This window comes from Neovison vison, chromosome 8 (genome assembly GCF_020171115.1).
Source record: "Neovison vison isolate M4711 chromosome 8, ASM_NN_V1, whole genome shotgun sequence".
In the NCBI taxonomy this organism is placed as follows: domain Eukaryota; kingdom Metazoa; phylum Chordata; class Mammalia; order Carnivora; family Mustelidae; genus Neogale; species Neogale vison.
Window position 1 is genome coordinate 100265290 of NC_058098.1, and position 15085 is coordinate 100280374.

Sequence of the window (15085 nt, forward strand, 5' to 3'; positions counted from 1 at the left end):
TGAAATACTGATTTTGATCCTCAAAGTATAACGCTGAGAAAAATTTTAGTAGATCTATTGAAACTTTTGACCAGAGGAAATATGCGTTTAGCATTTTATTCTCTTTGTGAAAGAACTAAATAAGGAATATGAAGGGAAGGAGAAATCAGAAATTAACATAGATACCTATAATCTGCAGAACACTCACTGTTTATGAAATAACTGGGAAAACCAATATAAGCAAAACATGTGGTTTCTTAAAACTGGCCCCCAGTTTCATTTCCATCATTTCAGTTGCCCCTTTGATAACTTTACTGACGTGTAACACAGATACCTTAAGTTCAGAATGTCCAGCGTTAAACTCAATATTGTAGCAACTACATTTTCCCCTAATTGCCATCATCTGGGTTAAGAGCATCAATTTATACCCAGCTATACTAGCTAGGAATTCCAAATTTGTTCTTTTTATCATTCAACCATTTAGTCAGCAATAACACCTACTTCATTCATTAAAGTGAGTTTGGACTATTACTGCCTCCATGATGCTTTTTCTTCCTACCCTATTCCTACCTGACTCAAGGTGGGTCCTATATTGCTTGTTTTGTTAGTACCTTACATCCTACTAAACAAATTACCAGTGTAAGATCTTATAGTTTGTGTCTATGTATGTGTACCCAACACAAAGTAGTAAGTAGTATCTGAAGAAATACCTGGATGAATCATTGTAGGTAGAAGACCAAAAGAGTCTATGAGATTTGAGCATTTCCAGAAATATGGGTATACTTTCATTTGAGAATTTGATTGAATCGTGCAGTTATATTTGTGTCAAAGTCTGTTTCTATTGAAACTGAACACCTCTTGCAAGGTAATCCCCATGTTCATGAGATAGTGTAAAACTTATGACATGGGGTTTCAGAATTCAGATGATCCTGTAAATTTTAAGAGTCATTTTAGGCGCTTTTGATGACAATCTTCATCTTTGACATAACAAATTAGCACAATTACCAATTAATGGGAGAATCACAATTCAGCAGTGTCAACTCTAATATTTCTCTCCATTCAAAACACAAAATGAGGATGGTGTAGGGAAAGAGAAATCTGTCAGGATTTGAGTGAGGTTAAGAAGAAAAGACTAGTACAGAGGCAGTAAAAGAGCCAGAAAAACCCTCTAGAAATGACTATGAAACAGCTCTCCCACCCTTATTTGCTTTTCATGGATTGTAACAGAACAAGATGAGAGGAAACATCTGCTACCTTTTTAAAATAGTACTTTGATATTTAAAAAAAAAAATAGTGACAGAATTAGGAGAAGCCTGATTTCTGTGGTTAGGGACAGCAGACACCTAAGAAATGAAATAGGGAGAATTAAATTAATTAGTCTAGCATAGCTTGATAGATAATGGGCTGTGGCTTCATCTGCCGTGCATGGCTCTGGGAAGTGGCATCAAGTAAGGGTTAGTCTGTGGACACTGGAGTTAGGCTACCTGGGTTTAAGTCTTGGCTTCATCATATACCTGCGATGTAGTATTTAACAAGCTGCATAGCCCTTCTTTGTCCCAAGTGGACAGAATAGCATTACCTGTCTCAGGCATGGTTGTGAGATTGAATGAAAGAAAGGAAACTGGGGAGTTAATGCAGAGACTGACACATGGTAGCATTTGCTAAATGTAGGCTCCTTAATTTTTTTTTAATTAACTAAAAATTGGGGCACTTAGACTAGATAGAGGGACTGAATAGAATGTCCAAAAGGAATTAAAAGGCCCTTAAGCAGGAAAAGATACAAGTTTCTTTCTACTCCCAGTTTAGTCAGTGCATATACAGGCTAGCTGGAGGAAGGGCAGAAATACAGTCCACTTTCTGGCTGTTAGAAAGCTAAGAACACCAGCCCTGATAAAAGCTTAGCGCACTAAAGTAGCTGAGCCCCACCTAAGGGTACAACCAGTCATTATAGCTGTGTAGTGAATGTGTTTCAGAGAAGCTGAACAAGTACAAGAGAAATCTGCAGGGATCAGATTCTAGTCACTGCTCCCATAAGGGTGAATCCAAGCCAAAAAGGACTAAGAAGGGCTGTACACTGGGCAGGAACACACCTGAGGCCAGGACTTCTAGTTAAAAGAATTCAGGCTCCAAAGACAACACTAAGAGTCAGAGATGAGATGGTGGCTCTCATCAAACTCAGTCGTGATACGTATACAATGGTACCAAGTTTAAGGACAGGCGTCTACCCAAACAGAGTTAAACATTGAGATAGGTTCATTCTGAATGATAGGTAGTTACTGAAAAACAAGACCCCAGAGATTAAAGAGTGGTTCAGATGGTAGTCTTTGGAGAAAAACAGTACAAGTCCTGATCCCTACTTTTGCCCATTACTTCAGACGCAAGTTCTGTTACCTTTCTAAGTTCAAGGATTTTTGGACCCTAAACCATGCAATTTAATTAAAAGGACAAGGCAATTCCTAAGCACCTCCTAAGTACTCAATTATTATTGGTTATTAGGACTTCATTTGTACATATACATTTACATATTTTGTCTGAAATTGCCATAAATAGGTTTTCCTAAACCTTGTATGGAAAGATCTTATTGCCATGTACCTTAGTCTTTTTAGTGTATTTTTTTCTTTTTTGAGATTTTTATTTGTTTATTTGACAGAGAGAGCACAAGCAGGGTGAGCAGGAGAAGCAGGCTTCACAATGAGCAGGGAGCCAATGTGGGGCTTCTGGGATTCTGACCTGACCCGAACGCAGACGCTTAACCAACTGAACCACCCAGACAACACAGTGTATTTTCTTTAGGAGTGAATCTTTAACTAAACATGCCAGGCCTCTGTGCTATTTTAGACAAACATAAAGGAGATCCATTTTTAAATAAAAGAAATTCTGATTGTGGCAGCAATGATCTAAATCATTAAAATGGATCTAGAGGAATGGCAAAAGTTATTCTTTGGGAATTCAAGTTTTCAGAAAAAGTCAAATTTCTTTTAATTTTAGATTGGGCATATTGTCTAGCAGTATACTAGTTCAGGTTTAGTTGGCCAGGTTCCTTACCTGCTAGCTTTACACCTTGCCACAAATTCATATCTGCCATACCAGGTACCTTGAATGAAATCATTGGCTTTATATTTCAGAGCTGTCTCACTTTCAACCAATGTATTAGGTTTATTCACAGGATTCCTGCATCAGGCTGGGAGAGCAAAGGGGTTCTGAAGAAGAGACAGGCTATCATATTTTTGCTGCAGAATTAGACACCATCTATCTGAAAATGGAATCTGTGGTAAAAGTTTCCAAATTACTTGTAATTCTTCTCCTTGGATCCACTTAATTCTCCCAAGATTTGCTTTCAGAGAATCATTTAATAATGCAATAAATGCATCTTGTCTTATTCTACTTCTACTAATTCTATTTCCCACAAGCAAATCCACAGAACTGTCCCTGATACCCTTCTCCCCTCTTTACCTATGAATTAACTCACTTTGTGAAGGAATATTTCTCATTTTGAAACCTGACAGACTTACAGGGAACTGCCGATGGGCCAAGGGCTAGGATATCTAGCTTCTAAAGAAAACATGACTGACCCCATCGTCTCAACAATTTCTTTCTCTGTAATTATTATACCTGGGGGTATAAGAGAAAAGATGTAAAAGTGAAATTTAGCCAGATAACTGGCCCTGATGCTGCCAGACTCATCTATGGTCAACGTTCTGAAACCAGTAAATGAAATAAACCTTGAGATAGTCCTTGGGTTTCATTCATCCAGTGGTTCTCAATCTCTAGCATGCATCAGCATCCCCTGGATTACAAATTTTTGATTCAGAAAGTTTGAGAGTAGCCTTAAGAAATTGCATTTCTAACAGGTTCCCAGGGGATACTGATACTGCTAGTTCATAGACTATGAGAATCACTATACTAATCCATGCTTGGCTTTTCTTCTATTAACATGAATAATCTAGAATTTGCTTTTCTGTAGCTGGATTTCAAAATTTATGCTCTACCAATTAAACATTATGGGTTAAGCAGTTATTTTGGTATATGTGCACCTTGTACAGTGTAATTAAAGTGGTAAAGTAGTTACTCTTTACATCTGGTTGATTTAATTCACAAAACAGTTAATTATCTATTTGCTGAGTCATGGCTCTAATCCACAAATCTGTTTGCTTCTATGTTCTTATGGAGTCAATGTAATACTGCCCTTCAATCTGTTTTTTAAATAGTTGAGGCCTCAATGCTATGGTATTGCAAGGAATTCATACATAGAAAGCATCGTCCATTGTTTTCCCCAATGATCTGACTTTATGAGCTTTTCTGGAGGTGGGAGAACTGAAAGCTCATTTGTCATAATTTTTAAAATTTAGCATCACATTTTTTAGCTCTAATGAAGTATGTGTAACAGAGAATAGCCTGAACATTATCAGAGAGACCTTAGATGTAATTTCTGATGTGCCCCATCACAGCTTGGGACACCCTTTGGTCACAAAAAAATAGCAAGTTAAAGTGAGCCACATCACATCGTGCAGCTGCAGTGTTTGGGGTACCTTAGTTTAAAAACTTTGCTAGTCTCATTTCACCCAGAAGGTGTATATCTAACTCCCATTCATGAATGCAGCTAGAGTCCATCAATCTCAACAATGAGAAACATTCTTGGATTCCTTGTTGAACTGCAATGTATTTAGTTCCTTAGCTGATATTATAAGAAGTCTGATGAATAATCAGACTATGCTCAAGCTCCCAAGAGGCTAGAGTAATATTTGCAGTCAGCTGTTAATTCTTTCCTTTTACTAGGGTCACTTGTGGAATCCTGGCTGAAAGGGAGTCTGGGAAATGCAGTTTTGAACTTTCCAAGCATCTATAGTCCAGGAAGTGGAGCAGGTTGAAACAGATATTGAATGGTTTCATAAACAGTATACACCACACTGTCAAACTGGGTTAAAAGCTGGGTGGGGGGGAGTGAACTAAAAACACCACTGGCTTTAGAGTCTAAGGATGAGCTTCTAAACCTACTGTAAGTTGTTTACAGTAGGTTTAATTCTTGTTACAGTATTTTAGCTATCCTACCAGTATCCTACAGTATCCTACCAGTATCAAGATCCTACCAGTAACAGTGGGGCAGTATGATACAGTCTTTAAGGATTTCATCCCTTAATCTGTATAAAGCACCAGTTTTCTCATCATAAAATGCAGTGACAATAATAGTTACCTCCTGGGGTGCTTGTGAGTTAAATGGAGAAATAAAAAGTTCTTAGAATAGTGTTTGCCACATAGTAAGAAATCAGTAGTTCATTAACATGTGGATATGGGGGTCTCACTGAATGCTCCCTGACCTACGAGAGCCTGACATAATTCTTATTTTTGTAAGAGGTATAGTTAAGACCTGAGAATAGTTAAATAGATATTCAAGTCCAATGAACACCTCAGTAAAAGGCAGTTCACCATAGGTGTGTTTCTCTGCTTAGCTGCCTGCATTCCTATCATACCTGAGCTCAGGATGGAGAAACTGTCTATATTTCCAGGAGTAGAGCTGAAAATTGAGATATAACTCTATACTTTTTTATTGTACAGTGCCTGCCAAATGGCTTTTAAGCATTGAGTTATTCTCAGCCTTACCAAACAGCCTAATGTAACAACATGAGATGTTCCACTTTGGAAAACTTGTGTTACATTGGAACCCTTACATGCTAAAAAGAGCTTGGTCTTTAAAAGTATTAGAGTTTTAGAAAGCTATGCCTTGGTGTATCTTCTTTTTTTATTTTTACCTTGGGATTAAGGATAGAAGAGAGTGACTGCTATGTAACTCGTTCACATTATCATGTAATAATTTTGCTCTTTTTCTGCACAACACTGTTTGAACTGTGAAGTTACACGACCATCTTGTGAATGCTGTGCCGTGACTAACCCAGGTGTATCTCTCTCCTCCTCCTGCTCTAGCTGGACAGTGCCACATCACTCATCCAGGCAGCTAAAAACCTGATGAATGCTGTTGTCCTCACGGTGAAAGCATCCTATGTGGCCTCAACCAAATACCAGAAGGTCTATGGAACAGCAGCTGTCAACTCACCGGTTGTGTCTTGGAAGATGAAGGCCCCAGAGAAGAAGCCCCTTGTGAAGAGAGAAAAGCCTGAAGAATTCCAGACACGAGTTAGACGAGGTTCCCAGAAGAAACACATTTCGCCTGTACAGGCTTTAAGTGAATTCAAAGCAATGGATTCATTCTAGGACGATAGGCTTTAATAAAAAAGCTTTTTTTTTTTCCTTTTCCTTTTCTTTTTAATTCCATTTTTGTATGCATACCTGCCGACTTGTATGCCTCTGGCATGGGGAAATTAAGGGAGCAGTGTCTGTTTGCATGTGAGATGAGATGTGATCAATACTACTGATTCATCAGTAGCTGGGGAGGGAACAGGGAATTCCTGTCCTGAGGTGGTACAGAACTGTCCTTTGCAACATTCTCATAAAATTGGGCAAAGAGTTCGCATTGCAATGTTTATGGGAGTGGGAGGGATGGGGAAAATAAACTTAATTTTACAAAAGCAAACTCTAATGCATGCAAGAATCATTAGGTTGGCAGGTATCTTAATAAGTGAAAAATCTGGAAGTGTAATGGTAGAACATAAAGCTTGTATTGCTTCTGTTTCAGTGCAAAAATGTACTAGCCAATACGCTGAAGTGTGTGGCCCACAAATTGAACAATTTAACTTTGAAGTCATATCCATGATATTAAGTGGATTTTTTACTAAGGAGAAAACTAACTCATCCAGTCAAAATGTTTCTTTTAATCTGTATTCTATTCTTTTTCTCGTAGTAGTGCCATTACTAGTGCTCATATTTTCAATTTTTCCCCCTTTACTGAAAATAAACACTTATTTGAGGCAATTATAATCCTTCTGGGGGCACTGGAAGCACAATATATGGTGATCCATGTTTTACTTTAAAAACATTTGAACTATGATTTTGCTAGAAATAGGAGACCCTGTGGTGGAATGATAGAAGAATGGAAACTGATGATGTGTGAAGGTTTAGAGGCAAATACATAGGTGTAGCTCGGAGTGCTGGTATCTAATATGCCATTGTATCCACTAACTCAAAATAAACACATATAATCTGGAAATCTGACAAATGCTTCTTTTTTTAAAAAAATGCATACTTAATAAAAGTTTTGAGCATCTTCTTGAAAATTGGTTAAAAATGCTTTTTGTTTTTAGAGATTGGGGATAAAATGGGTGGTATCGCCAGGTCATCTTTGGAGTCCAGAAATTGCTTTTGATTTATTTCATGTTTTTTCATTTGTTTTTATTCACTTTCAAACAATCTAAAATGATGAAGTCATGCGTTAGACTTATCTGGGCCATGTTCAACCCTGGGCTACATTTAAGAAAGATAATGTGTTCTCAAATTGAATAAAAAAAATTCTAAGGAGGCTCATTAATTTCAAAATACTTTCTCTCCAAACTATGAAAAGAAGGCCCCTCTCCCATTACTTAGGAGGAGTGGGGGGTCTTTCAGCTATGGCTGGAGGAGAAAAAGTCCCCAAATGTTCATCTCAGTGCTCAAAACTCCTATCATTTGACTTGTCCCTACATGTTAGCATGTTACAGTATGTTACAGTATGTCTCCAGAAGACTTCTGGTAAAATAAGGTGTGTTTCTTAGCACTATGATAATGTATTGGGAGTCATAGACCCCAAGACTATGTTAGTTTAGGTGAAAGGTCCCAAAGAGAAGAGATCTAGGAGTTGGAGAAAGAGAGCAGCTTAGTCAACATTATATTTAGATATGGTTTTATTCCTCATCTGGACTCAGAATGATCAAGGAGAAGACTCCCCATGAATGTTGTAGATGAATTTTCAGTACTACTACACAACTATTTCAATTAGACTGTCCCCTCAATTTGCACACACATTGAAAGAGGCATTCACTGACCTTCATTCTTTCATATATTTATGGAATGACTTCTTGGAGCCAGTTCCTAAGCTGAACATACCACCCAGTGAACTTTTTGGCAGCCTTCCTTATTGACACTTGAGTATGGCATAATCCTCTGGGTTTGTGCATTATTCTATGATTTAATGGGCTGCAGGAATTAAGTAATCTTCAGACCAGCCAAGGAACTTATAAACACCTTGATAAATCATAAACATATTTAGCAAGGATCAGAGGAGCATATAGAGAATGCCTTTGACTTTGCTCTATAAATCTTAAATGTTTTAGTACATGCTTATGAACAACATTTTTGTGTGTGTTTTCTGGAAATCAATCCTTTTTATCACTATTCACTATTATTCTTGTGATCAAAGAAAATAACTACTCAAAAAGAAATTAAACATAGACACTCTGCTGAGAGCACTACAACAATGAAAAGACCTATTGTTTGTTTCCTGTCCTTAAGAAACGTAAGTCTAGTTGAAATAATATAGACAGAAAAGAGATAAGTAAATATGCTAGAAAAGCTCAGTGTGCCAAATGAATGTGATAAAGTGATAACTATTCTGTAAGACTAAAGAAGTCAGAACACATTAAAGACTGAATTATTTGGGAAAGGATTAATAGAAGAGATTGGATTTGGAAATGAGTAAATAAACAGTAAATATATCCTAAATGAGTGAAAGATACAAAGTAATAAATTTGGTAAGGGAATGACTTGGGTGGGCATTCAAAGAAAAAGAATAGCATACTTCAAGGTCTGGCAACAAGTGCAGTTGCAGGGAACATGAGTGTCATGGTGGGGACTAGTGGGAAATCAATGTGGAGATGTGGTATGAGGCTAAACTGTAGAGGGTCATGAAGAAGTGTGACCATTATCCAATAGGTAGTATGGAGTTTTAAATGGGATGGTGATATAGACAAAACAGTGCCTTCATAAGATATACCTGATAATACATGGGAATATAAAGGCTGAAAGGACTGAGGTTGGTTAGATGGGGAAAATGTGATAGAATTATAAGAAGTAACTGCAGTTACTTCTTGAATAACTAGATTTGAGGTAAGAGAATGATTAAAGTATATAATTTATGCAGGAAGATTAAAGAGTCAGAAAACTGAGAATTATCTACAAAAGATAAACATGGGTTAGATAAAAAGCTGAATATACAGTATACTTGAGAAAGTGTAGTTGGTAATTAATTCCAAGTAAATGGAGTTACTTGGGTTATTTTCTACAGAAGTAGCATTTGGGGATGAATGAAGATGTATGTTCCTAATGGGAGGAAATGAAATAAATCTCAATTTCCTTTGTCTCTCTGCTAAGATTGATGGTTCAAAAGACAAAATCTTTATATTCTCTAAGGATCTAAACTACCCAGGGAATCATAGACTATCTACAGATCTGTAGTTTCTTTTCATTAAATATTCAAGAATATGAAGTCAACTTTATTTTTAGAAGTCAACTTTTATAAACAATTGGGTTATCGTTTTAGCTCATGGAGAAATAGCATATATAGGTGTCATCATTATGGTCATCAATTTTGACCATCAGTAATATGGCACTTTCCAGACACTTTAGGTATAAAGATCTACAAAGTACTGTATATAGCTCAATCATCCAGCAAAATAAGCACTCAGAAATACTGTGACTTCATAAATTATAGTTCCTAAATTGTTGGTAATAGATTTTAGTCATTTGATTTTTATTGCTGTGTCATTACATATTAACCAAGTCAAAGGGGTTGGTACTTACTCTTCACTTAAAGATTTTTAAAGGTAATGAGAGGAAGTAGATTAACTACAGGAGGCAGTTAATAGTGATATTTAGAAAAATAGTGCTGAGGAGTGCTATCAGCAACATGGTGGACTAGGATACTCCAGGCCCTTGTTCCCCATGAAAATACAAAGTAAGTAACAATACACTGACTGCAGTATCTTTGTGGGAACCCTAGAAACCAGTTAAGGATTTGCAGCAACCAAGCAAATGTCTAAACAAGGTGAAGTCACAATCAGTATGGAAAGAAATTTTGGGGTGTTATTGCTCACTCATGCGCTGCCTCTTCCTGGCACACCATGATCAAGAGGGAACTCTCCAGTTCTTGGTTCTTCCCATACAATGGAAGGGAAGGATTGGAACTTGTTTGAAGTGTTCTGGTCCATCTGGGTCTTCCTGAGGAACTAATTTCTGTTTTCCCTCATTTGTAGTTCAGGTGGAAATGGTGGCATAGTTTGGATATCAGGTTGAAGACCAGTGAAAGCAGTGGCAGTCACTACTGCATATAAGAGCTGCAGGGAGACCCAGACCTGTGGGCTCCTGGAGGTGAGAGAGTATGCACAGAGGAATACAATAGAACATCTAAGATCTTGAAAGCTATCATGTAGAGGAGAGGCTTGGGATGGGGTGTGGGGAATGAACACATACAATCCCAGGGAACAGGTATGCTTAGAAAGACTTGAGAAGACCACAAGCCTTCATGCCATGTTGATTTCCTTCACAGAGCCAGTAAATAAAGGCAGGAAAAGGCCCTGGTGTTTTGTTTTGTTTTTTGTTTTGCTTTTCCAAATTACCATCTATATATTATCTATGAGTGACTCACTTTAGATCTAAGCAAACTGATAGGTTGAAAGTAAAAAGATGGGGAAAAAAATCCATATAAAGAACAACCCAAAGACAGCAGGATGGCTATTCTAATATCAAACAAAATATGCATTACTTCAAGGCTGTTATTAGATACAAAGGGCACTACATGATAATTTAAATGTCAATGCACCAGAGAGATGTAATTACAAACATCTATGCACCAAACATCAAAATTCCTAAATATATAAGACAAGCATTGACTGGATTGAAGAAAAATCTTCAGAATAATAAGCAACCACATTCAAGAATGCATAGGACAGACAGGCAGATGATCTATAAGGAAATAGAAAACCTGAAGATCAACACTATAGACTACTTGGACATAACAGACATTTGCAGAACATCCCACTCAACCAGAGAATACATGTTATTCTGAAGTACACATGAAACATTCTCCAGGATAGACCATGTTTGGCAAATAAGTTTTAATCAACTTTAAAAGCCTGAAATTATACAAAGTAGCTTTTCTGATCACAATGGAATGAAACTAGAATAGGAGAAGGAATACAAAAAAATCCTCAAATGCATGGAAATTAAACAACCAATTTGTCAAAGAAAAAATACCCAAAGGAAATTCAGAAATATCTTGAGATAAAAAAATTAAACATACCAAAACTTACAGCATAAAGTAAAGACAGTGCTAAAGTATAAATTTATAGTTGTAAATAATTTCAATAAAATAAAGTCTTACATCAACAACCTAAATTAACATCTCAAGGAACTAGGGGGAAAAAAGCTAAATTCAAAGCTAATAGAAGAAAGGAAATAATAAAGATTAAGTCAGATATAAGGAGAAAAATGAAAACCAAGAGTCCTTTAAGACAAAAAAATCAAATTGACAAACTTTTAGCTAGGTTAACAAAAAAATAAAAAATTGAATCGTAAATGAAAAGGGTCATCTCTATTGATTTTAAAGAAATAAAAAGAATTATAAGGAAGTACTATGAATAGCTCTTCAACAACAAAATGTATAACCTAAATGAAATGACTGAGATCATAGAAATACACAACCTAAAAATACTGAATCATGAAGAAAAGGAAAATATGAACAGACCCATAACTAGTAAGGAGATTGAATCAATAATCAAAACTCTCCCAACTAAGTAAAGCTCAGGGTCAGATGCCTTCACTGGTGAATTCTAACAAACATTCTAAGACATAAAACCAATCCTCTTCAAACTCTTACCAAAAATTTAAAAGGAGAGAACACTTTTATACTCCTTCTATGAGGCCAGAATTGTTCTGATACCAAAGCCACACAAAGATACTACACAAAGAAAACTACAGACCAATATCCCTGATGAATATGCCAAAAGCATCAAATGAGGAAAAGAAATTCAACAGCACATTAAAGGGGTTACATAACATAACCAGGTGGAATTTATTCTAGGTGTGCAAGGATGTTTTAACATACAAAGATAATGACTGTGATACAGTACGTTAACAGAATGAAGGGGCAAAAACCAATTATCTTAGTTGATGAAAAAACAGCTGACAAAATTCAATAATTTTTCATAATAAAAACAATAAAAGATCAGGAATAGAAGAAAATTACCTCAAAAGATTAAACAGCTGGTGTAAAAAACCCATAGCTAACATCTTACCAATGATGAAAGACTGAAAGCTTCTTCTCTAAGATCAGGAAAAATGACAAGGATGTCCATTTTAATCCATTCTTTTAAACATATTATTTGAAGTCTTAGCCAGAGAAATTAGGCAAGAAAAATAAAAAGCATCCAAATTAGAAATGAAGTAAAATTACCCGTGTTTGCAGGTGACATGTTCTTACATGTAGAAAAACCCTAAATACTACAAATCTTTTGCAACTATTAAACAAATTTAGCGAGTTGCATACTACAAAATCTACACACAAAATTTAGTTGCTTTTATAGATACTAGCAAAGAACAATTCAGAAAAGGAAATTTAAAAAAATTCCATTTACAATAAGATCAAAAAGAATAAAATATTCATTTATAAATTTAACTAAGGAGGAGTGCCTGGGTGGCTCAGTGGGTTAAGCCTCTGCCTTCGGCTCAGGTCATGATCCCAGGGTCCTGGGATCGAGCCCCACATCGGGCTCTCTGCTCAGCAGGGAGCCTGCTTCCTCCTCTTTCTCTGCCTACTTGTGATCTTTGTCTGTCAAATAAAGAAATAAAATCTTTAAATAAATAAATAAATACATTTAACTATGAAGACAAAAGACTTGTACAGAGAAAACTACACATCACTGAAAGTAATTGAGTACATAAATTAAGTGGAAAGACACCCAGTGTTCATGGTCTTAGAGGACTTGATGTTGTTAAGGTATTGATACTTCCCAAGATGATCTACAGACACGATGCAATTCCTATCAAAATCCCAACAGGCTTCTTTTTGCAGAAAGAGAAAAACTCTCCCTAAAACTTATATAGAATATCAAAGAACCCTTAAGTAGTTAAAACATTCTTGAAAAGAACAAAGTTAGGGGCTTCACATTCCCTGATTGTGAAAGTTATTACATAGCTATAGCAATAAATATAGTGTCATTTCTGGCATAAAGACAGACACATGAACCAAAGGAATAGAGAGCTCATATATAAACCCTCACACATACGGTTAAATGATTTCTGACAAGAGTGCGAAGACTATTAAGTGGGTGGGGGGAAGATATTTTTTTTCCAACAAATGGTGCTGGGAAAAAAATGGATATTCCTATGAAAAGAATGAAGTGGGAGCTTTATCATATACCTTATACAAAAACACAAAATAGATTGATGATCTTAACATAAAACCTAAACTATAAAATCTTGCAAGAAAGCACAAGGGAAAATCTTAATGACATTAGCTTTTGCAATGACTTTGCAAATCTGACACCAAGAGCACAGGAAACAAAAGAAAACATAAATTGGACATCAAACTTCAAAAAAAAAAAAAAAAAAAAACCCCTCCCCAAAACTATGTGCATTGAAAGACACAAACTAAAAGGGCAACCCACATAATGGGAGAAAATATTTGCAAATTATGTATCTAATAAGTGGTTAATAATCTGATGAGCACTGGGTGTTATATTTAACTGATGAATCACTAAACACTACATCGAAAACTAATGATGTACTATAGGTTGGCTAATTGAATTTAAATTAAAAAATAACTAGACTATATAAAAATCTTTCAATTCAACACTAAAAATCAATCAATTAAAGAATGGGCAAAAAACATGAATAAATATTTATTCAAAGATGTGATACAATGGCCAATAAACAAGAAAAAAATTTTTTTTAAATGTGCACGTAGGGGGGATAAAAATTTAGTGCTTATAGAATTACTTCAAACTTAAGTAGCTATCAATTTAAATGGACTGCTATATAACATTAGATGTTATATATGAACCTAATGATATCACAAATTTAAAAAAAAAGCTATAATTGGTACACAAAAAAATAAAGACAAAGGAATATAAGCATAACACTAAAGAAAGCCATTAAATCACAAAGGAAGAAAGCAAGAGAAGCAAAAAGGATCAGAAAACTACAAAACCAAATATAAAACAAGTAACCAAATTATAATAAATACATACCTATCAATAATCACTTTAAATGTAACTAAACTAAATGGTCCAATCAAAAGACATAGGGTGACTGAATGAATAAAAAAGCAAGTACCATCTTTATGGTGCCTATAAGAGACTCACTTCAGATCTAAAAACACATGCCAACTGAAAGTGAAGGGATAGGAAAGCATTTACCATGCAATTGAAAGAGGGAAGAAAACTGGGGTAGCAATACTTATATCAGATAAATGGACTTTAAAACAAAGATTGTAACAAGAGATAAGAACATTACATAATGACGATCCAACAAAAGAATATAAAAATTGTAAATATCTATGCACCCAACATAGAAGCACTGTAATACATAAAGCAAGCATTGACAGACATAAAGGAGAAAATTAAGAGTAATACCATAATATTAAGGGACTTTAACATACCATTTAAATGAAGGGATAGATCATTCAGGCAGAAAATCAACAAGAAAACAATGTCTTTGAATGACACATTAGACCTGATGGACCTAACATATATTCAGAACATTCCGTCCAGAAAGAGTGGAATAGAGTCTTCCCACTGTCCATGGAGTATTTTCCAGAACAGATGGCATTTTAGGCCACAAAACAAGTCTCAATAAATTTATGAGGACTGAAACCTTATCAAGCATTTTTTTCCCAAATACAATAACATGAAACTAGAAATCAATTGCAAGGAAAAGTCCTGAAGTTTGGCTGGGAAGATGGCAGAGTAGGAGGACCCTGAACTCATCTGGTCCCATGGATACAACTAGGTACCACTCATGTCAGCATAAAAAACCCAGAAAACAATTTGAAGATTGGAAGAATTAATTCCACAACTAAAAGCAGAGAAGAAGCCACAGTGAAGAAGGTAGGAAGGATGAAAACAGATTGGGAGCAAAATGGACCATGGTTATCTGTGGTGGGGAGGAAGACAGTGGTATGGAAAAGGGTGAAAAATAGACATCAGAGAGCTCATGAATGGGGAGAACTAATTCTCATAACATTTGC

At 35.8% G+C, this 15085-nt stretch overlaps 1 protein-coding gene across 6 annotated transcripts in view; it reads left to right on the plus strand.

Annotated features, from left to right (window-relative positions):
• The window catches only part of CTNNA2 (catenin alpha 2), a 1151183-nt gene extending 1144105 nt beyond the window's left edge, over positions 1-7078 (plus strand). For 4 of the 6 annotated variants that reach the window (XM_044261515.1, XM_044261516.1, XM_044261518.1 and 1 more), the window contains 2 exons: positions 3134-3250; positions 5899-7078. In XM_044261515.1, coding sequence (XP_044117450.1) covers positions 3134-3250; positions 5899-6186 — 405 coding nt within the window. In that variant the 3' untranslated portion in view covers positions 6187-7078. The remainder of the gene's footprint in view (positions 1-3133; positions 3251-5898) is intronic. The other 2 variants (XM_044261517.1, XM_044261519.1) reach the window with 1 other exon arrangement.
• The last annotated feature ends 8007 nt before the right edge of the window (positions 7079-15085 follow it).